At 43.6% G+C, this 22,227-nt stretch overlaps 1 protein-coding gene across 3 annotated transcripts in view; it reads left to right on the top strand.

Moving 5' to 3' along the window:
* The window catches only part of ATG2B (autophagy related 2B), an 84,958-nt gene that overhangs the window by 1,782 nt on the left and 60,949 nt on the right, over positions 1-22,227 (top strand). For 2 of the 3 annotated variants that reach the window (XM_056108275.1, XM_056108274.1), the window contains exons 2-6: positions 13,475-13,637; positions 17,300-17,452; positions 19,230-19,332; positions 20,960-21,122; positions 21,425-21,604. In XM_056108275.1, the coding sequence (XP_055964250.1) occupies positions 13,475-13,637; positions 17,300-17,452; positions 19,230-19,332; positions 20,960-21,122; positions 21,425-21,604 (762 nt within the window). Of the gene's footprint in view, positions 1-13,474; positions 13,638-17,299; positions 17,453-19,229; positions 19,333-20,959; positions 21,123-21,424; positions 21,605-22,227 lie in introns of those variants that run through there. The other variant, XM_056108276.1, reaches the window with a different exon arrangement.

Here is a 22,227-nt window from a genome sequence, read left to right as displayed (position 1 = left end):
TCTTTATTTCAACCCTGTGTGCTAGCCGCCTGTATTTGTGTGGTTTTATTTTCTCATGACAGATCAGGTGGGGATACTAGAACTTCGGGATGGTTGGCAGGATAAGTGGGTTAGAGTTAATCTGAAGATTATATTTTGTTCTTCTCCTTAAAGGTGAGGGATATGCCAACCAAAAAATAATGTCAAATGAAAAATCTGGTAAAGCCATTTTTATTTTTGGGTTTTGATCCACACCCGGCAATGCTCAGGGGTTACTCCTGGCTCTGTGCTCAGGAATCGCTCCTGCTGGGGTTCCGGGGACCCTATGGGATGCCGGGATTGTACCTACTGGCTGTGTGCAGGGCAGCAGCCCTCCTTGCTGTACTGTCACTGCGGCCTCTCTGACCAGCCTTTTTTTTTTTTTTCTTTTTGGGTCACACCCGGCGATCCACAGGAGTTACACCTGGTTCATGCACTCAGGAATTACTCCTGGCATTGCCCGGGGGACCATATGGGATGCTGGGAATCGAACCTAGGTCAGCTGCGTGCAAGGCAAATGCCCTACCCGCTGTGCTATCGCTCCAGCCCCCTGACTAGCTTTTGCTGCTGCTGCATCACTTATTTGTTATGAAGTTATCAGTGTTGATGACTTGAGAAATTATTTTTTTGTTGTTCGTTTGGGGGACATATGCCTAGTGGCGCCCGGGCACTGTGGGGGGGGGGGTGGCTTCTGTAGCTGTGTCCAGGTGGTGATCAGGGGACCACATGGTACTAGGATCTAGCCCCAGCCTCCTGCATCTAAAGGATGTGCTCAGGTTTTTCTTTGACCCAGACTCGATACCTCTTAATGGGGCACTTGGATATGATTTTAAACGTTCTAATTTTTAAGTTTAGCTATTTTTTTCTCCCGATTTTATTTATTTTGTCTTTTGGGCCACACTCAGAGATACCCAGGAATCGAACCCAGTTCAGCTATGGGGGAAGTGAAGCGTTTTATTTTATTTATTTATTTATTTATTTGCTTTTTTGGGTCACACCTGGTGATGCACAGGGGTTACTCCTGGCTCTGCACTCAGGAGTTACTCCTGGCAGTGCTCAGGGGACCATATGGGATGCTGGGAATCGAACCCGAGTCGGCCGCGTGCGAGGCAAATGCCCTACCCACTGTGCTATCCAGCCCCAAGTGAAGCATTTTAACCTGTTGTAATATGTCTCTGGCCTCCAGAGTTCCCTCCTCCCCATCCCTCCCCCCCCCAACCCCAGCAATGATGCTCAAAGGTAACTCTGGGCTCTGCACTCAGGAATCACTCTTGGGGGACCGTATGTGATGCCAGGGATCAAATAAGTGTTGCCTGCCTGCAAGGCTAGCACCCTACCTGCTGTACTCTCTCTCCAGCACTGGTTTCTTCAACATTTTGCACCAGAGGGATTTTTGGTTTTTTGGGCCACACTCAGTGGTGCTCAGGGGTTACGCCTGGCTCTGCTCTTAGACATTATCCCTTTGCGGGCTTGAGGGACCATGTGGAATTGTGGGGATTGAATCCAGGTCGACCCCACACAAGGTGAACCCACTATACTATTGCTGTGGACCCAACATACCTTTCTTAATCTGGTGGAGGGCTGCCACATGCACCATTAGCGAGTGCCATGCTCAGTGCCACATGTTGGGAAGTTTGTTCTGACCTTTAAAGAAGCTCTTTGAAAGCCTCTTGCAGAACTGGTTTCAAGGCTGTAAATTCCCTAAGCTGTTGCCTGTCCATGAAACTCTGCCTTGTCCCTTCAGATCTGAACGATCACCTAGCTGGATGGAGTGTTCCGGGTGAGGGGTTTCGGTTCGTGTGGTTGAGTTTTGTACCATATCCTTCCATTCTCCTCTGTCTGTCGAGTCTCATTTGATAGATCTGCTGTGACTCTTATGGGTTTTCCCTGGTGCTTAAGTTCCTCTTTTGGCCTTGCTGCTTTATAGTCTCCCTTTTTGGCTTTGTCATTTTGGGTACAATGTGCCTTGGAGTTTTCTTAGTTGAGTTTGTTTCCACTGAGGCCCTTCTGGTTCTCTTGTATTTGTCAACTCTGGGAAATTTTGTTTTGTTTTGGGTCATACCCAATGATACTCGCACCAACAACAGGCTTGGGGGACCATATTGGGTGGTGCAAGAAATCAGCCCTGGATTAACTATAAGGTAAAAGGTAAAGGCCCTCCCGTTGATCGTCGATTTGCTCGAGCGGGCCCAGTAACATCTCCATTGGAGACTTTGTTGTTACTGTGTCTGGCATATCGAATACTCTTGGTAGCTTGCCCACTATACTCTCCAGCCCCACCGTCTGGGAAATTCTCTTTTTGTTTTGTTTTCTGCAAAACTTCGTAGACATATTTTTAAAGGAGACAGAACAGCAAAAATTGGCAATTTTCTTCTTTTTCCCTGACTCAAATTACATGGATGTCCAAAGTACCAAACCTCAGGGCTGTTGATTGCTTCCTTACTTTCAATTCCACTAAAGTTTTCTTCTCAACCTGGGGCACTTCCAGGAATTTGTTTATCTATGAGGTACAGGAAAAAAAAAAAAGTCTTTGCCTTCAGGCTTTCGAAGAGTTGTGGAAAGAACTGACTTCGACAAGGAGGATCCACTCAATTTTATTACTCACGCACCAGCTTTAACCTGGGCCCCATGTAGTGCTGTGGCTTTCAGGGAATTCTGGGAAATTATTATTGATGATTTCTTGAGCTAGTGTTTCTTCACTGAATTTGCCTCCCTGATTTTCAGGGACTTTAGTGATTCTTGTATTGTTCCTCTTGCGCTCACCCCATAGTTTTCTAGTATGCTGATCATTTCTTTTCAGGCTATTTTCTGCCTTCTGTTTCTTCCTCATCTTAGAGCTCCTTGACCTTTTGCTCAGTTGCTGATATTCTGCTACTCAGATCTTCTCTTGACTTTCGTTTGTTTTGGGGTCATACCTGGTGATGTTCAGGACTTAATCCAGGCTCTGCACTTTGGGATTGCTCCTGGTGGGCTTGGAGGACCATATGGGATGCTGGAGATCGAACCTGCATCAGGTTCAAGGAAAGGCCCCTACCCGCTATACTATAGCCCTGGCATTCAGTAATTGACTTTTTAAATTTTCACCTACCATGCCGTTTATTTCTGTTATTTCTGACTATAGGGTTTTTTTTTCCATATCAAATTTTATACTTTCTTGTGCTTTGCTGACTACCTGCACCATCGTTTCTTAAACATCCTCATCACGGTGTCACTAAAGTCCGAGGATTTACTGAGCTGGTTGGTGTTGTTTGTGCTTTTGGTGATAGTTTCGCTCCTTAAGTTTGGTGGGTGTCTGAGTGTTTTTGGTTTTCTAGTGTCATTGCTGTGTGGGGTTGGGGTGGGTGAATCTTTATAGTTAGTGCCCCCCTGGAAGATGCTGAGGGATTAGGCTGGAGGCTGCTTTCTTCCTTTATCGCCAGTCTTCATGAATAACAGGAAATAAAACTGTGAGCTCGAGCAGCCAATTAATTTGCTCAGTAGATCTGTCACTTGGTGAGCTTGGCTTGGGTCCCTTAATGCAGCGCAGGTTGGGGTGGCCTCACCGGAGGGCGGCACAAGGTCTAGCTGTAAACATTTCTAAAGAAGCATTTTCCACCTATTCTTCCATGGTAATTTTTTTTTTCTTTTTGGGTTCACACCCGGTGATGCACAGGGGTTTCTCCTGGCTCTGCACTCAGGAATTACTCCTGGCGGTGCTCGGGGAACCATATGGGATGCTGGGAATCGAACCTGGGTCGGCTAAGTACAAGGCAAATGGCCTACCCGCTGTGCTGTCGCTGAAGCCCCTTCCATGGTAATTTTTAAGTAAACCTTTCTTCTCTTTTAATATGAAATATAATACATGTATATATATATACATTTTTTTTCTTCCTTGAAGCAAACCTGTTTAACCTGTTTCAATTACTGAGTTTCTTGGGCCCAAGAGATGGGGGAGATAGTGCAATGGGTAAGGCACTTGCCTTGAAAGGTGCCAGACCCAGATTCCATCCTCTGCACCGTATATGGTCCCCGAGGCCTGCCAGGCATGTGTCCTGAGCACAAAGCCAGGAGCAAGCCCTGAGCACGGCCTGGTGTGGTGCCCCCCCATCTCCTTCCACTCCCCGGAAAAACTGTTGAGTTTCTTGAAAATATCTGACAAGCGGCAAATAACAGCCTTAAAGCTGAATTCATTAAGGAAAAAATGAGGTCTCTTCTCATTCCGAAATAGAACAATTTCATGTTTCCGTTTCAGTAATTTATTTAAATGCTGCCCTCTTGAGAGCCCCTTACCTCTGTATGGAGTAATGAGCTTTTGTAATCAGAGTCCTTGTCGTTGCAAACAAACTACTGTTAAAGGCATGGCTTTTAATTAAGTTAGTGATTTGGTAGTATTGCAGAGTACATCTAATGCTGGTGGTAGGTTTTGTTTTGAACTACAAATGCCTCCTGATCAGTCAGCAGTGAGGGAAGGTGGCACGCTCGTTGATACCAGCTTTCACTTGTGTTCCAATTCTAGCTTTAGCCTCCATCATGGTCTAGTACCAGTTTTCCACTAAGAACCTTTGTACGAAGTCACTGACTTTAAGATACAGATCTTCTTTCCTTTGGCGCCTTTCCAAAGGGCCACAAAACAATAATTCCTCATGTTTGAGTCCTTCATAAAGGAAACTTACATAAAGCAACAAGTGTCCCTTTTTAGAGTTATCAGTTGATTCAGCCAGCAGAACTGCAAACTTTGGGCTGTGCTGAAGCCTGATAGTAAGCTGCTGAAGTTGTGCATACGGATTCATAAGCAGAATTATTTGATAAAGGAATTTCACAAATTTCAGCCCTATACGTTCCTTCACGAACGATTTCTGACATTTTAATAGCAAGTAAACGTGATCCTGCCGCCTTATGCTTTTTAATTTCTGTAATTAAACAAGAAATTCCGTAACATGCAAGTAAATACTTTTTATTGACAGTGGCAAAATAGTGTTTTGGGGAAACTATTAATGCCAATAAAAAAAATTCACTTTTTGAAAAGTACTTCTTTTTGAAAAGTGTGTTTTATGAAAAAAGGTTTTTAGGAGATTTTAAAGTCTTTCAAAATATCCTTTGGTTTATTTCATGAAATAGTATGCTGTTTGGTATTAAGATGTTTTTAGTTTTGTTGGTCGCATGTTCTTGGCAGCCCAAACTTCTTATGAATTCAGTAGAGATTTTTTCCACATAATCATGAGTATTGGAAGTAAATTTACAACGCAAAAATGATTCAGCATATTTTTTCCCTGTCAGTTTCTTTACTACAACCTTATAGCAAACTGCCACATTGCCATCAATATTTTTACTACTTCTGTGTGAATTTAACCTCTTAAAACTGTTTGGAAAACATTTTTGTGCAAAACAAAAGTAATAACTACTGGTAGCCTCTCAAATGCTAGTTTTCTCTAGTTCTTGAAATGACATATGTTTGTGCTTAGTTAAAAATGTTGATGTTCACATGAGCACATGCAGAGGTGATGGTGCACAGATATTATTACGGGCTTTCGTTGGTGGTGGTGGGGCCGCCTAGCAGTGCTCAGAGTCACTCCCTTTGGTGCTTGAGGACCATTTGTATTGTTGGGGATCAAATCCAGGCCTCTTGCACAAAAGCATTTGCTCCAGCCTGTTGGGTTAGCTCTAGGGTTCCACTATTAGAGGACTTTTGACAGGAAAACATTCAGAGTCTTTATTTTCCCAAATCAAACTTTGTTTCCAGAAGAGCAGAAAACTTTACAGTCACAAACACTGACTCATGGCATACAATGGTCTGGAACCTGAGCGCCGTGTTCCTGGCAGTGTTTGTTGGCATCGCGTGGCACATCATGTGCGGTGCAAAGTGCAGGCGTTGTATGCTGGGAACCAAGGCTGCAGTGGAGTTGTGCAAAGCCACACAGCGAGCATTGCCAGCCGCGCCTCAGAGGCACTGCGCGTTTTGACTTTGAATTCATTTTGGTCATTGCACGTCCAGAAGCCTTCGCAGTGCCAGATTTCTTGTGACCCCTGCATCCCCACTGGCCTACTTTTGACCCTCATCTGGAGCCAGAACCTCAAGTGGAAGAAGCCTGGGCACTGGGGCCGGAGAGATCATCCATGTACTATTGTTGGTACCCACTTGTCAGCTCAGAAATGCTTGGCACTTTAGAATTCTGTGAGAGGAAAGTTTCTTGTTTGAAATTTCGAGTGGTAGATGGAGGAAAGTAAGAAAACCTAGTCAGTAAGGTTTTGCATGTGAAGGTGTGTTCTTATGGAGACCGTAGGCTGGAGGAAGTCCCAGCGTCTGAAGTGGAGCAGCCCACTGGGGAGCCCACTCGTAAATCTCACAGTGGCCCTCCCCATCGTCGTCCTTTCTCCGTTCCAGTCTGCTCCTGAATGAGGGGGCCAGTGCTTATTTGCATACTGAATGGGAGTCCCGCTTTGAACGCTGACAGTCATGAGAGTTTTAATACAGAACTTCGAGTTTCTTTTCACATCTGTATCCATCGTCTCTTATATTCTTTGAGACATGTATATATTCACTTCACTTTGGAGGTTGGGCAGGAGCGATAGCACAGCGGGTAGGATGCTTGCCTTGTATGCAGCCGACCTGGGCTGACCCCGGTTCGATTCCTCTGCCCCTCTCGGAGAGCCCAACAAGCTATCGAGAGTATCCCGCCTGCACCGCAAAGCCTGGCAAGCTAACCGTGACATATTCGATATGCCAAAAATAGTAACAACAAGTCTCACAATTTGTTGTGAGATGTTACTGGTGCCCGCTCACTTTGGAGGTCACAGCCTTCAAAGGACTCAGAGTGAGAGGGCAAAGCGTTTGGAACTTCCTGAATGGGAAAAGGCTATCAGTTGTGTTTTTCCCTTTGAAGGACTCAGAAAATGAAGTACTGATAGAAATTTTTTTTTTCCTCTTCGGATCATACCCAGCAATTCTCAGGGGCTACTCCTGGCTCTGCACGTAGGAATTACTCCTGGCGTTGCTCAGGGGACCACGCATATGGGATGCCAGGGATTGAACCTGGGTCATCCGCGTGCAAGGCAAATACCCTACGTGTTATACTACCACTTAGGTCCTGAAAGAAAATTCTATTCAAATAACTTGTGTTGGATGTGATGACTTATTCATTTCCCATTCTTTTGGACCGTGACTTTATTTAGTTGAAGACTTTTCATTAATCCTATACATTTATTGGGTTCTTGGCATAAGCCATTGTGAGGGCTAGGGCATATAACAGTGAACTAATCAGACAAAGGCCCCTTTTTTGTCTCATTTTGCAATGCCTGGGATTGAACCTAGGGCTTCACAAATGTGGGGCATGTGCCCTCCTGCGAGCACATCTCCTTCAGTTTAGATTGCCCCAGAAGCCGGGCACTAAGGATTTATTACATTGACATCTTTTCATTCAGCGCAGTAATGTTTCTGTGGTTTGGCTCCTTAAACTGTACTGTTAAATATAACAAATACAGTCTTCAGGAAGCAACTCTTTGCCAGTTGCAGAGACTGGTGGTACCTTCTCTTTTTCTGTCTTTTTGCTTGAAGCTCATGGGTGATGATTCAAAGCAAAATGACTTAAACAGATGGAAATGTAAAGGAAGTTACATTTGCCCGGTTCAGGTGGATGTTTTTAGCTGGAAAAATTTCCTTCTTTCTGCTACCCGGTGCGGGATCCATATGACATTGTTCCTGATTTCCATCATAAGTGAGAGGTAAATTTCACAATGCCTGGAGCCCTCAGTGTCCTGCAAATGAAGGAGGAGGATGTCCTCAAGTTCCTTTTATAGCTCTTAGAATAAAATCTCTTAGTTATGTAAAAGTTTCCTTCTGGGGCCGGAGCAATAGGGCAGTGGGGAGGGACCACTGGGACCACCAGTGTTTCCTCTCCTTGCATGGGACCACTTGGGTTTGACTATCCCTGGCATCTCATATGGTCTCCTAAGCACCCGTGAGCACTGCTGGATGTGGTCCAAAAAAGGCAAACAAAAAAAGTTCTTTTTTCTGCCTTGATAGTTTCAGATTTGTGTAATCACACATATATAGCTAGAACAATAGCACAGGGACTGGAATGATAGAACAGCGGTAGGGCATTTGCCTTGCACGCGGCCGGCCCGGCCAACTCGGGTTCAATTCCTCTGCCCCTTTTAGAGAGCCTGGCAAGCTACCGAGAGTATCTCATCCGCACGGCAAAGCCTGGCAAGCTCCCCGTGACTTATTCGATATGCCAAACACAGTAACAACAAGTCTCACAATTGAGACGTTACTGGGCCCGCTCGAACAAATTGATGAACAACGGGAGGACAGTGTTACAGTGCTACACACATATACCTACGTAGTATGTGAACAAAGTATTGCCTGAATTGATAAAGAATTTGGTAAAGTTGGTTGAGAGTTTTGTTCTACTGTATACTGTAGTAGACCTTGGGACTTCACAGAATGAATGAAATGGATTTGGGGGCTATACTGGCAATGCTTAGGGCTTATTCCTGGCTCTGCGCTCAGTGATCACTACTGGCAAGGCAAGCACCTTACCTGCTATACTATCTCTCCAGCCCTAGAATGAGCGAATTTTATTTATTTGTTTTTGGTGTTTGGGCTCTGCACTCAGGGGTCACTCCTGGTGGACTTGGGGGTGATCATACAGGATGCCACAGATACCTGGGTCGGCTACACGCAAGGCAAATGCCCTATGTGCTGTACTGTCGCTCCAGTCCTGAATTTAAAAAAGTGCTTGTGATCAAAGATACAGGGGATTTTGCCCCAGTGCACATAAGACTATGATGGTGAGCATTTATTGAACAGTTATTTAAATATTTTATACTTAGAGATAGTTATTGCAGTTCAGGGCACAGTTGAAATTCTTGAACAGTTGACTTATTCCAGAACTATTTTTCTCTACTGTTTTTTTTTTTTCAGCTAATTTTTTTTAGGGCTATCATAAAACTTTCTGAACTATTATATTTTAAGACTCAATGGAGGGAGCCACAAAATAGAGACATATGAACAGTTGATATTTATTAAGAAATCAGTCAAATTTAGTTTCATGGATGGACATCTGATATGAAAGATAGCCATATTGTAGAGGTGCCTCTTGTTTAAACACTCCTTAGGACAATTTGTGTCATTCTAGTGCTCTATTATTTATTTTCTTTTTGGTTTTTGTACCACACCCAGATGTGCTCAGGGCTTACTCCTGGCTCTGCACTCAGGGAATCACTCCTGGCAGGCTCAGAGGACCATATGGGGTGCCTGATATCAAATCCAGATCTGTTGTGCGCAAGATAAGCATACCCACTGTACTATCTCTCCGGCCCTCTTTGTTTTTTTTTTTTTTAATTGGAAGACTAATAAATGCACATTGCAAAAAATTCAAGAGAAAAATACATATGTATCAACGGGACTATCTATCTATACTAATATAAACATGCAGCACAGGAAACTGGTAACATTATCTCTCCCAAAGTTAACAGTATGGCACCAGAAATTCTTTTTATTTTAGAAATAATGAAACAGTTCTGATATTTTATATATATATATATACACACACATATATTTTTTTAATTCAGAACTATGTATGTATATATATCTCAGTACTATATAACTGCTAATTTCATATGTATCAGAACTGACATATACATATCAGGACTGCTAATTTCATATATATATTTGCCTTACATGTATTTCTCTTTTTCTTTTTAAAACTGTACTGGGTGCTTTTACACACATTTACTTGTTCTAAGCTGTGTGCTGCTGTCTTCATTTTGCCTTGAGGTTCAGTAACTTACTTGGGATTAGTACTTAGTAAGCAGGATTCTACCTCTGTCCTTGTGACTCCTATATTTCCATTCCCCATACTACCTCAGAAGACCCAAGAACCCCGAATTTCTCAAATCTTGTAACTCTGGGGTCCCCTCTGAGATTTGCTGGCCCTTTCCCACAGGTCTTGGTTCTAAAGACTAAGCTCGCTCATTGTAAAAGATCTTCATTTAAAAAGTAGAGCTATGCCGGGTGAGGTGGGCTGGCTGGAACCACTCACTGTGATGTTTGGGTTTGTGGCTTTGGGGACCTGCGGACATCCAGCAAGTGGTGCTGGGAATCGAACTCAGAACCTAAACTATTCCACCTAGACATTGGTCCTTTGTGAATTTAAATAGTTTGTGGGGGTGATTTTGGTGTGTTGGGTTTTGCTTCCATCTAATCTCATCGGTCTTCTCTATGATTCTGTGACTTTGCGGGTGGACTCTCACAGTGCTCTGGAAGTTTCACAGCCTCACCCAAAATGCAGGTGCCAGGTCGCTGTCCCCAGTGACCGCTCTACTCACTAGCCCTTTCCCTTTGCTAGCCACCATGGCTTTCAGAGTTCAGTCATTATTTCTGCCGTGTTTTACCAGGTCCTTCGCTTGGGTTATTCCTGGCCCCCGTAGGAGTGAAAGCATCCTGTGATTGTCTTTTACTTCCTGACGTGCTTCACTTAGTGTGATCACCTCATGTTTCCCCATGTTGTTGGGCGCTCTGATTTCACTCTGTGGGCTCTCGGTAACCCACCAGTGTCCATTTGAAAATGCTTGGACAAACTCTTCATTGATCTTTGGAAATTTAGCTGCATTGGCTAACAGCACTTGCTTTACATATTCGGGGCCCAGCAGTTTGCCAAGTGCACACACAAGGACACACCGATTTAATGTTTCTTTCCCTGTTGAACTCATATTCAGTGAACTTACACACACATACATACACAAAACACCTCGCTGTGTTTAGGGCTTTCTCTTGCTCTGTGCTCAGGGAGCACTCCTAGTGGGCCCAGGGGACCGTATGGAGTGCTGACACTCAACCGAGGTTGTTCGCACGAGAGACAAGTACCTTGCCACGTTACTGTCCCTCCAGGCCCTGTGCCTTTTTCTTGATAGTTCATGCCACAGATTTTTTTCCTAACCCCTTTCTTAAATGTTGATTTTCATCCGGAGACTTTCTTAGGCCGTAGGTCATTTTACTGTACATCCCTTACAAACGGCCATCTCCCCTTCTTCCCATGCCTTCATTTGCCAGTGCTCCGAGTGTGACACCCTTCTTATGTGGAGTGGAGATAGAGCTCACGAGCTCTACACTGGAATTTTCAGCTGCGCCTTCAAAATCAGCTTTCTTCAGCTTTTTAATACCGTGGACCGGCCTCTGTGGATTGGCGATTGGGACATCGACCTCGCCGTCTGCAGGATTCTCTCTTCATCTCGGCCACTCGCCTCCCCCCTAACCTGCTTCTCCAGGATTCCCTTGTCACGTCACACAGGAACGGCACCATTGTCCATCTGAGCAGTTCCCCACCTCAGCAACCTCGGTGGTGTTCTTCATTCCTTCTCTGTCCCTCGTGGTCCAAGTTCATTTTTCTATGATTACAAATATATGTCAACTTCTATTTTTTATTTTTTATTTATTTTTTTGCTTTTTGGGTCACACCCGGCAATGCACAGGAGTTATTCCTGGCTCTGTACTCAGGAATTATTCCTGGCGGCGCTCAGGGGACCATATGGGATGCCGGGAATCGAACTCGGGTCGGCTGCGTACGCTTTACCCGCTGTGCTGTTGCTCCAGCCCCTGTCAACTTCTAGATGTTTTTAGAGTTACTGTTCTTGCCAAACCAGGTTCTCTACTTTCTTTCACTTCTAGCCGACTAACCCTCCTTGCTGGAATTTCTTTCCCCCAGTGCATATGGTAGTGAAGTACAGAGTTCAAGCTTCCTGGCACCGTTTCTTTTCACATACTTGAGTAGTTGTAGAGCTCACTTGAGGCAAATGTCAGACGCCTGAACACGCATTACAGTTGACACTGAGCCATGTGAGGTGCGGAGGGCCATGAGGGCCATAGTCCCACCTCAGCTGAAAATCTGCGTGTACCTCTCTTTTTCACCTGGAGAGAGCAGATCATTGGTAAAGTGCCTTCGCACCCTGGGCTCACCACAGTGGCGGCCGGAGGTGGCTGGGAAACTGTTGGACTGTAGGACATCATGTACCATATTAATTTCCTGCCCTTATGCTTTATTTTGCCTCTGTTTACATTTCTCCACTCTAAATGATGCTGTGTAGGTCTGTGTTTGCAGGTTAAGATACATTTTATTTTATTTTATTTTTTGCTTTTTGGGTCACACCCAGCGATGCACAGGGGTTACTCCTGGCTCTGCGCTCAAGAATTACCCCTGGCGGTGCTCAGGGAACCATAAGGGATGCTGGGAATTGAACCTGGGTCACCCACGTGCAAGGCAAACGCCCTACCCGCTGTGCTATTGCTCCAGCCTCTAAGATACATTTTAACTTCCAGTAAGAAATTAAGGTGTATTTTAAAGTAGAGGTAAACTAGTTTATACATATAGTAGCAACATGCTAACTTTGTCTTAATTTTCCCAATATTCTTAGGCTGTATAACTTGCCAGTAAGATTTTTTGTTTGTTTGTTTTAAATCTTCACAAATCTCTGAAAACTTTCAGTATACTTATGGGGGGGGAGGGAGGAAGAAAAAAAACACCTTAGTCTATAAGTGTACCTTCACCTGTTGTTCCAGGGTCTCTGTTAGGCTCTTTGGACCCATTTTTCTTTAACTATGGAACCCTTTTGGGGCCCACCACCCTGCCTAAAGAAGCTTTTCATTTTCTTTTTAACTTTGTAAATCATGACTTTTTTTTTTTTTTTTTTTGTGAAACACCATGAGGTACAGTTATAGACTTACAAGTTTTTGTGCTTGGGTTTCAGTTATACAATGATCCAGTACCCATCCCTCCACCAGAGCCCATCCCCCACCACCATGGGTCCCAGCATCCCTCCCATCCCCCATCCCCCCATCCCACCCTGCCCCTGTGGCAGGGCATTCCCCCTTGTTCTCTCTCTCTTTTGGGTCCTGTGTTTTGCAAGAGAGGCATTGAGTGGCAATCGTGTTCGGTCTATAGCCTACTTTCAGCATGCTTCTTTTTCAAGAATAGAAACCTTGAAATCTTTCATCTGCTTTTTTGGGAGGGTGATCCAATCCAGGCCCTTTACAGGCAAGGCATGTGTTACACCCTGAGCTGCAGCTCTGTCCTGCATTTTGTATTTTTTTCTCGCAAATCTGTGTGCTTGCGTTCTGCTTTCTCTGCATTCTTTCAGTTCCTGTCACTTTGCCTGGATAACTCCCCAGCCTTCTGGCCTCCATTTATGATAGCACTTCCTCCGGTGGCCTGATTGGAATTTCCAGGTTAGGTTCTGTCTCCTGTGCAGCTAGCTAAGTGGAGTTTGTTCCTCTAGCCCACAACTCCTCACACTTTAATTAGACCTCTCTCTCGTGGTAAGCCTTCCTATAAACTTAATGAGCATGGGAATCGTCTTTATTTTGTTCTCTGCCTTAATTCCCAGTGCTTGATATATGTACGAGCGTACTCAGCATCTTTAAATAAATGATCTTGCGTTCTTGTGCATGTGATTTGAAAATGTGCTTGGATTTTCTCTTTAGTGTCTCAACGAGATCCTGGAGTCAGCAGATGCACCTTTAGAAGTCACTGAGGGATTCATACAGTCCATTTCTCTGTCCGTCCCTTGGGGTTCCTTGCTGCAGGACAATTGTGCACTGGAAGTGAAAGGGTTAGAGATGGTCTTCCGACCTCGACCTCGCCTAGGTAGGTGTGTTATAGATTTCTGTCTCGCTTCTAATTTTACTCTAAAGTGATTGGTAAAGTAACCTAATTGCATTCGATTCGGTCTTTTTCACTTTGCAATGTATTGGTGAGATTTTCTGTCGATAAAATGTTAGAACTGAAATCCACACAGGGAGTATGTGATTGTACTCTTAAGAGTACTGTCTTTCTCTGTTGATTCTTAAGAACTTTAGCCTATAGATGAATTATTTTAATCTTTCAATACAAATTATCTAAAGTGACTTGTCTTTTAACCATTTAATGTGCCAAATAGAGATGGGGTACCCAGAAATTGATGGGAAATACAAAAAGAGTTAATACCTTAAGACACAGTGTTGAGTTTGAAGGGACTCGTATTGGTCGAATCTGGGAAATCTTGTGTATCAAAAAGAATAATGACAATAAAGCACTATAACTAAATTTAAAGAACCCCAACTCCATATTTACTATAAATAACTAAATAAATCAGGGGACAGGGAGAAGGAAAAGCTTTTCATTACAGTAAAATATCTACTTGTATAGATAGAAAAAAATGATAGAATATCACTATGTTTAGCTACCATAGTAAAAATTGATATGGACAAGACTCATCAATATTGATAATATTTGTTAAAAGGTTGTGGACGACCAGTTGTGGACTGCATCTAGTGGTGCTAAGAGCTTACTCCTGGCTCTACGCTCAGGATCATTTGTGGCAGGCTTTGGGCACCCTGCAGGGTTGCCAGGAATTGAACCCGAGTCAGCCAGGTTAAGGCAAGCACCTGCCCGCTGTACTATCTCTCTCCATCCCCAGGACCTAAATGCTTTAGACAGTATCCAAATAGCTCCCATTGATTACAGATATGTCCAAAAATAAAAGGTTTCTTTATAGTGGAGCCACCATTATAACAGTCATCAAACTTCAGTTTGTCAATAATGGGTCCAATGTGTGTGCATTTGATAATCTGAGGACACAGTAACCCTTATATGCTGTTTCTGCGAAAAAGTTCTTAATATGAACCGGTCAAAGGAAAGTGGTCAGTGAAGTCAAAGTAAGTGCTACAAATGGACTGGTTAGTCCTCAGAAATGTCAGTGTTGGACTGCAGAGACAGCTCAAAGGCTTATTAGTGCGTGCTTTGCATGCAGGGAGCCTGGGTTCGGTCCCTGAGACTGCAGGGATGAGCACTGAGCTACATGTAATCCTTGAACTCTCTTGGGTTTGTCCCCCAGAATTGAGAAAACCAGTGTCACTGTCAAGAAAGGGAGATTAAAAAGATTAAACACACAAATAACTAATTGTAGTGTATAGTAATATGTATGTATGGCTGCAGGGGGGCGGTAAGGGGTGTTATTGGGGAAGCTGAGCAAATTTGGAATATATTCAAATACTGTGTCATTGTTTCTCAGGTCTGTTAATGGTATTGAGCTTTTCAGGATAGTGTTCTTGTTCTGAGGATTTACACTCTGATGTTTTGAGTGTTAAGATGACTGCAGTTAATCGCCAAATAGTTCAGCCAAGTATGAGTGTGAATATTTGTGTGTGTGCGCATGTGCAAGTGGTCTCTAGGTGAATATCTGTGAGGTGATTGTAGGTGTTCATTCCATCATCATTTCACACATTCCTTCGCATTGAAAATTTAAAACCTTTGTAAGAGAGAACCTTTAAAGCATTGGTGATTGTTTATCAGTTATATGCATGTGGTAGCTTTGATTTCCATATGTTTTCTAATTATCAAACATGTTTCTAGGGCTCCTCGCGCCCCAGATACTGCTCTAAGCGCTTTACAACTGTCTTCACGTTGGCTCTTTGAGATATTTGCTTTGTAGGATCTCTACTCATAGGACAAGAAATTGAAGCACGGGTGACTTGAATGATGTGTCCAGATCACTTAGATGGGCGTTAGCTCAGGTCATCTAGTTCCAGGGCCCCCATTAGGTTTGTTTCTTAAGTTTTGTGCTGTGAAGTGTGTCTTTTTTTCTTCATTTTCTTTTTCCTTTGTTGACCTCCCAAGCCTGGAGGTCAATCCTGTTGATACTTGGCCAGTTGGGCTCAATATCTGGTGATTCCATGTTGACCCAATAGAGTTCCATGTTTTTGACCCAAAAGAATTGGGAGCTATGGCTTCCAAGGCCATACTGCCTGTAGCCGTGGTGTGTGTGTGTGTGTGTGTGTGAGAGAGAGAGAGAGAGAGAGAGAGAGAGAGAGCGAGCGAGCTAGTGCATGCGTGTGTGTGCATGCGTGCACCCACACATAAACCACAGAGTGCAGGGTATTGATGTATATGTGTTTATAAGCTACTAAGTCATGATATTCTAAGCTGCTCTTTTTACAGTGACAGATGCTATTTGTAAAGATATATAATCCCAAGTGTTGTCTAAAACTCCCAAATTTAAGTTATGTTTAGAGGAATTATAGCACCTTTATTTTGAAAATTGGTTATCAATGCATAGAAATTCTTCTTAATAATTTAACAAAAAATGATATCTTTTAACTGCAGGAAGTTTTTCTACAGATAATTGAATATTCTCTCATTTCTTTAAAAGTATATTAAAAGAGCCTATAAATTCCATTTTGGAAGACAGTCAGCCTTGGGGGTCAGGGGCCACTCCTGGTGACACTCAGCGCAAGGAGTAGATCTGACGGTTCAGTGCTTAGGCCCAGTGGGACAAGGGCCACTGGGGCCACCTATCGGTGCTGAACCTAGCCCCTCAGAAGTGCGAGGCATTAGCTCCTGCCCTTTAAGATTGAACCCGGGGCCTCGGGAACGCAAGGCATGTACTTGTGGCCCTTTCAGCTGTTTTGATTAATGTCAAGAGCTGTAGTGGAATCCTCTTAGGAGGGATCATCTGGAAGGGACACACACTTAGCAGTCCAGGTGACCCTCCCACCAAGCATGCTCTCCTGGCTCACCTGCATTCATACTGGTTGCTGAAGCTCAGGTCCGCTACTGCTTCTACCAGGTACCTGGTCAGTTTCTGCATCTGGGCAAACATACCTCTCTGAGGTATTGCAAAAAGCTGTTTACACTCAATAGTTGCCTTTGAATTCTTCTCAGTTTTATTTCTTATGCTAGCCTTTTGGCTGAGAGCAGAATTTATGATGTTTATTTTTCCATCCCTTACTTGGGTCAGTTACCTAACAGTGGCCCACAATCCAAATCTGGTCTGTTACCTGTTTTTATAAACAATGTCCTATTGGAACACCTCCTTACTCATGATTTATTCTCTGTGACTGCTTTCGTGTTAGTAGCAGATTTGAATGGTATAGAGGTAAAGAGATCATATTGCCTGTTTAGCCTAAAAGATTTTAGTCCTGAACCTTGATGGGAAAGGTTTATTGATGGCTGCTCTAAGCTATTTAGAATTGGCATGGGCAAAATACTTATTCAGGAAATAGATGAGTTACTGCCTGGCAAAAGTATATCATGTAATAAGAGTATGCATCCCTGGGCTTTTCTCTGTGATGTTTTATTTTTGTTTTCCTTGTTCTTATAAGGTATTGCTTAAATCTTAAGGGTCAACTTATTGAATTTTGTATCCCTGGATAACACCATGATACTAATTATGGAGGATTAAGAATGCATTGATTTGAAATGTGTTAGTTTAAGAAATCAGGTTTTTGTAAGTGATACATTATTTCGGATTAATTTCATATTTTCTGCAGCAACTGGTTCTGAGCCTATGTATTGGTCAAGTTTCATGACCAGCAGCATGCAATTGGCGAAAGAATGTCTAAGCCAGAAACTAACCGATGAACAAGGAGAAGGATCCCAACCTTTTGAAGGACTTGAAAAGTTTGCCGAAACCATTGAAACAGGTTTGGCACTACTGAGTATTTCAATTTCAATTATGTTTTCCTGAGGCCACACCCAGTGGTGCTGGCTGCTTACTCCTGGCTCTGTGCTCAGGGATCACTCTTGGTGGGGCTCAGGGGACCCTTTGTGGTGCCAGGGATTGAACCTGGGTCTGCCACATGCAGAGCGAGCTGTCTCAATAGGAGGGGTTTCTTTCTTTTTTTTTTTTAATTTATTTATTATTTTGAATACCCATCCCTCCACCAGTGTCCATTCTCCACCACCACTGATCCCAGTATCCCTCCAACCCCCCATTCCTCCATCCCACCCTGCCTCTGTGGCAGGGCATTCCCTTTTGTTCTCTCTTTCCTATTGGGTGTTGTGGTTTGTGAAAGAGTTAAGCCTGATTTTCAGGGAGAAACGTTGGAGAATTTACTTTCTATTGATCGATCACTTTATATATAAGGAGATGTCGCGACCGTGCGGTTTGGGGTAAAAGTCCTGGTTCCCGCATACTCGAGCTATGCTTGTAGAGGCTCATGGTCACCGGGGTTCCATCTGGAGGAGGCGGGATGCGGCACCTACCCCATCTGGGACTTCCCAGTGATCTCGGCTCTCTTTGGGACCTGGAGCATTATCCGGGAGCTGTGGAGCCTCCCCGCGGCCTTTCTTCTCTGTCAATAGGAGGGGTTTCTAATTTAATTTTTTAGGAGGCATTTTTAAATGCACTATCATTTTTCAGAATTTTATAGTTGAAGTTACTTATTTTTTCATTTTCTTGGGTTTTGGAGCTATACATGGAGCTATACTTGGGCAGTGCTTGGGGGACCCACACAATGCCAGGGATGAACTGGGCTTCCCGAATGCAAGGTCTCTGGTGGTATCTCCCTGGGCCTACAATTGAAGTTGTGTTATTTTTGGAGGGGGGTGCGTAGGCCACACCTGCCTATGCTTGGGTTACTCCTGATGGTGCTTCGTGGACTAGACTTGGGTCGCTGCACACAAGGCAAGCACTGCAAACCCTGTATTTTCTCCTTGGCTGTAAGGGGTGTGTGTGTGGTTTTTTTTTTTTTTCAAAAAATTTTTTTTTAGTTGAATCACAGAGAGATAGTTACAAAGTTGTTCATGGTGGGATTTCGGTCATCTAATGTTCCAACACCCGTCCCTTCAGCGGTGCATGTTGTTTCCCACCACCAGTGTCCCTGGTTTCCCTTCCGCCCCTCAACCCGCACCTCTATGGCAACACATCTCTCTTTCTCTCTCCTTTCGGGCATTGTGGTTTGAAATACAGATACGGAAAGTCCCTTTATCTACTTTCAACACTCAGTTCCTGTACGAAGTTATCATTTCCAACGATTATCGTCACACTCGTGGTCCCTTCTCTATCCTAATTGCCCTTCACGCCTCACACACTTGTGGCAAACTTCCAACCATTCATCAGTCCTCCTGGCCCCTGTTTTCGACCTCAAGGTTATTGTAGATGTTATATTCATTTTAATTTTGTGTTCTTCACTATCCAGTTTTTACTCTATTGTATTATGCTTACATAATGAAAGACTTCAACAGATCGTATTAGGCATTGGTCCAAGTGTTTGTTGAGATGAAATATAGGGTAAGTGCTCAGCGGGCAGTGTATTTTTAAAAGATTTAGAGACTACAGAGGGAAAATAAGCTCTTTAAAAAATATCATTTCTTATAAAACCAATATTTCTTTCATTAGGGCTTAGTACATACATTTTATTAGATATTTTTATTAAGTTTACATATCACCTCATGTTAATGGTTACCCATTTATTCCAGTACTAAGAAGAGTAAAAGTCACTTTTATAGACACTGTCTTGAGAATCGAACATGTGCCAGAAAATTCCAAAACTGGAACTGCACTTGAAATTCGAATAGAAAGGTAAGACTGTCTGAAAACACATGCCCTATTCTTTTTTTGTGAGGGAGAGGTTTGGGGGGGCAACACCTGGCAGTGCTCAGGGCTTACTCCTGGTTCTGTGCTCAGGTATTACTCGCAGGGGTATTCGGGGGATCCTATGGGATGCTGGAGTTTGAACCCCAGTCGGCCCTATCCACTGTACGGTGGCTCAGGCCACCGACCCTATTCTTTTCTTTCAAAATAAATAAAATTTAAGTGTCAGTAGATTTCATGATGCTTTTGTAGACCTGAGGTGATGCCTAATTAATATGTTGCATGTTTCAAAGCAGTGTTGCTCTCTAAGGTATACTCAGATCCCATTAGTGAAGGACTTGGAAGCTCCAGTTGGGATTTAGTGATATATGCAACCATATTGACTGCCATTTGAAGCAAGTTGTAGTCTCTTTTAGTTAATATTAAATCAAAATGATGAATGTTTGAGTGCAGCTGAATTGAACACACTCTGTTTCAGTGTTTCCAATACAAGCTCTCAATGAACTATGTCTGCATACTTTATGTAGGCATAGTTCATTATGCCTACGTAGTTCATTAGAGCGAACACCTCTCTTGCTTTTCTGTGCTTGATCTAAAGGCTGTTTCTGTGGAAAAGGGTAGATGTATTTTTCATTTTCTTTTTTATAGCTTAAAAAGATAAATACATCACTTATAGTTTTCTGGGTGTGCCCACTGGAGCTCTCTGATATAGGGGCTGATTTTCATGATCGCACCTGAATATTGATTTGAAGTAGGAACTCTCCATTTGTATTCCAAAGCCGTGTAAATGGCCACCAGAAGTAATGACACATATATATAGACATGTAATTTACATATTCTGTTTGTGGGTCTACTGGCAGCCTTTTAATTTTGGTCTTTGGGTCACACCTGGCAGTATTCAGGGATTACACCTCGCTCTGCACTCAGAAATTACTCCTAGCGGGCTTGGGGAGACCATAGGGGAGGCTGGGGATTGAACCTCGGTTGGGCTTGTGCTAGGCAAGCGCCCTCCCCACGGTACTATCGCTCCAGCCCTTTGGCAGCCTTTTAAGCTTATATGTGACCTGCTGCTTCTATGATTGTCTTTCATAAAACATACTAACTCTATGACTGTCTTTCACCAAAGACACGCTTTATCAAAAGAGTTAGTGAAACTGCTCTTTGAATTTAGGTTACATTACCATAAACGATATATTTAAAAATAAACTCTCATGTCTTTAAAACTGCCTTCTGTGTTCTCTTTAAACTGAAGATTAGTCATCGGAATATGTAGAACAGTCATAAGAATTTAAAAAAAATGTCACTCATGTCACACTTATGACTCAAAGCCCTGCACTGCCACAGTGGATATTTGTGGGGGAGCACAGGAATCCTTTCCCTTGAAGCTAACTTTTGGAAGCACAACATGGAATTTCCTCCAGTTGTCCTTTGGTGGGAGGGTCGAAGAGTCTTCATGAAAATGTCAATGTAGTAAAGCGTGGTAATGCTGACCCACGTAACCTAGTGGAGGGAGGAGTGAAAAATCCCTTCAGCTTCAAAATTGATGCTTGCTTCTTGTCGTTGTTAGTTATTTGTAGGAGTTTTATGCAAATGCTCTTTTTGTGCTTAACTTTAGAACCGTGTACTGTGACGAGACTGCCGATGAGTCCTCAGGAATTAATGTGCACCAACCCACGGCTTTTGCTCACAAGTTACTTCAGCTCTCTGGAGTGTCTCTCTTCTGGGATGAGTTTTCTGCATCAGCAAAATCTTCCCCAGTGTGTTCAACTGCACCAGTGGTAAGAAAAACAAAACCAGCCCAGGGCAAACCAAAGGACTCAAGCAAAGCTATTGGTTCTTCAAAGGTAGACGTAAGGGCTGTTAAATACTTTCGCTAAGATATGTATGATGTGTATTAAAGAGTTACCGTCTGTTTGGGGGTCGTTGCAGATATTCATAAGGGGGAAATAGAGTTCAGAGATCTTAAAAGCACTCAGACTTATAGCTGATGGCATGTAAGGCAGGTGCCCTCCCCGCTGTAGTATCACTCTGCCGCACGAAAGCATTTGAGAGAATTATTTTCCTTACTGTTTCATCGTAGGAAACTGAGCCAAAGTTGTCACCTAGCTGGAACCCCAAAATTTCTTATGAGCCACACCCACAACTGACTCGAAGTTTGCCGGAGGTAGCGCCCTCTGACCCTGTGCAGATCGGAGGGCTGATTGGTAAATTGGAGTTGAGTCTCACATTGAAGCAGAACGAAGTACTTCCAGGGGCAAAGGTCAGTATCTCGTTGTGATGGGTTTTATTTTGCTCCCCTCCCCCCTCCCTTGTTCTGATGTTTGACAGTGGAACGGTATTCTCTCAGCACTCATCAGGTACTATGAAGAACCTGGAACTGGGTTACTTGCAGTTCTGAAATTCATGTTTTTTCCCGCCTCCTCATCTTGTATTTGTCCTTTGGTCTGAAAATGCACGAGGACTATCTTGCCCTTCTACTGCAGCTCAGGAGTGAGAGCTGCCTCCACTAAATTCTAGCACTGAGTTTAGTGCTAGAATTCATCCCGCGTCCTAGCACTCTTAAACTCAGCGCAGAAATGTAATGGGAAACACCCTAAGTGGCCCCTATTTTCGTAGACGATCCCTTCCTGAAACATGCTGATAAAGTCGAATCCTGAAACATCAAACTCACACAGTTCGAGATGGAAGTACTCTCACCGACCTGAAACAGTGTAGCGAATCTTTGTACCCCTTTTTGGTGCCTGTGCTGGGAGACCAGGCAGCACCAGGGATCAAACCCTAGACACGTGTGTAAGTTGCACTCCAGCCCCCACATGGTCTCAAGCTCCCCGTACCGTGTTAACATGGTGAGGCCTACACTGGTCAAGGCTAGATCCAGAACTG

Source organism: Sorex fumeus, unplaced genomic scaffold (assembly GCF_029834395.1).
Source record: "Sorex fumeus unplaced genomic scaffold, SorFum_2.1 ptg000201l, whole genome shotgun sequence".
Classification (NCBI taxonomy): Eukaryota; Metazoa; Chordata; class Mammalia; order Eulipotyphla; family Soricidae; genus Sorex; species Sorex fumeus.
The sequence above is the reverse complement of the archived record's forward strand: the minus strand, read 5'-3'. Positions and strand labels throughout refer to the sequence as shown.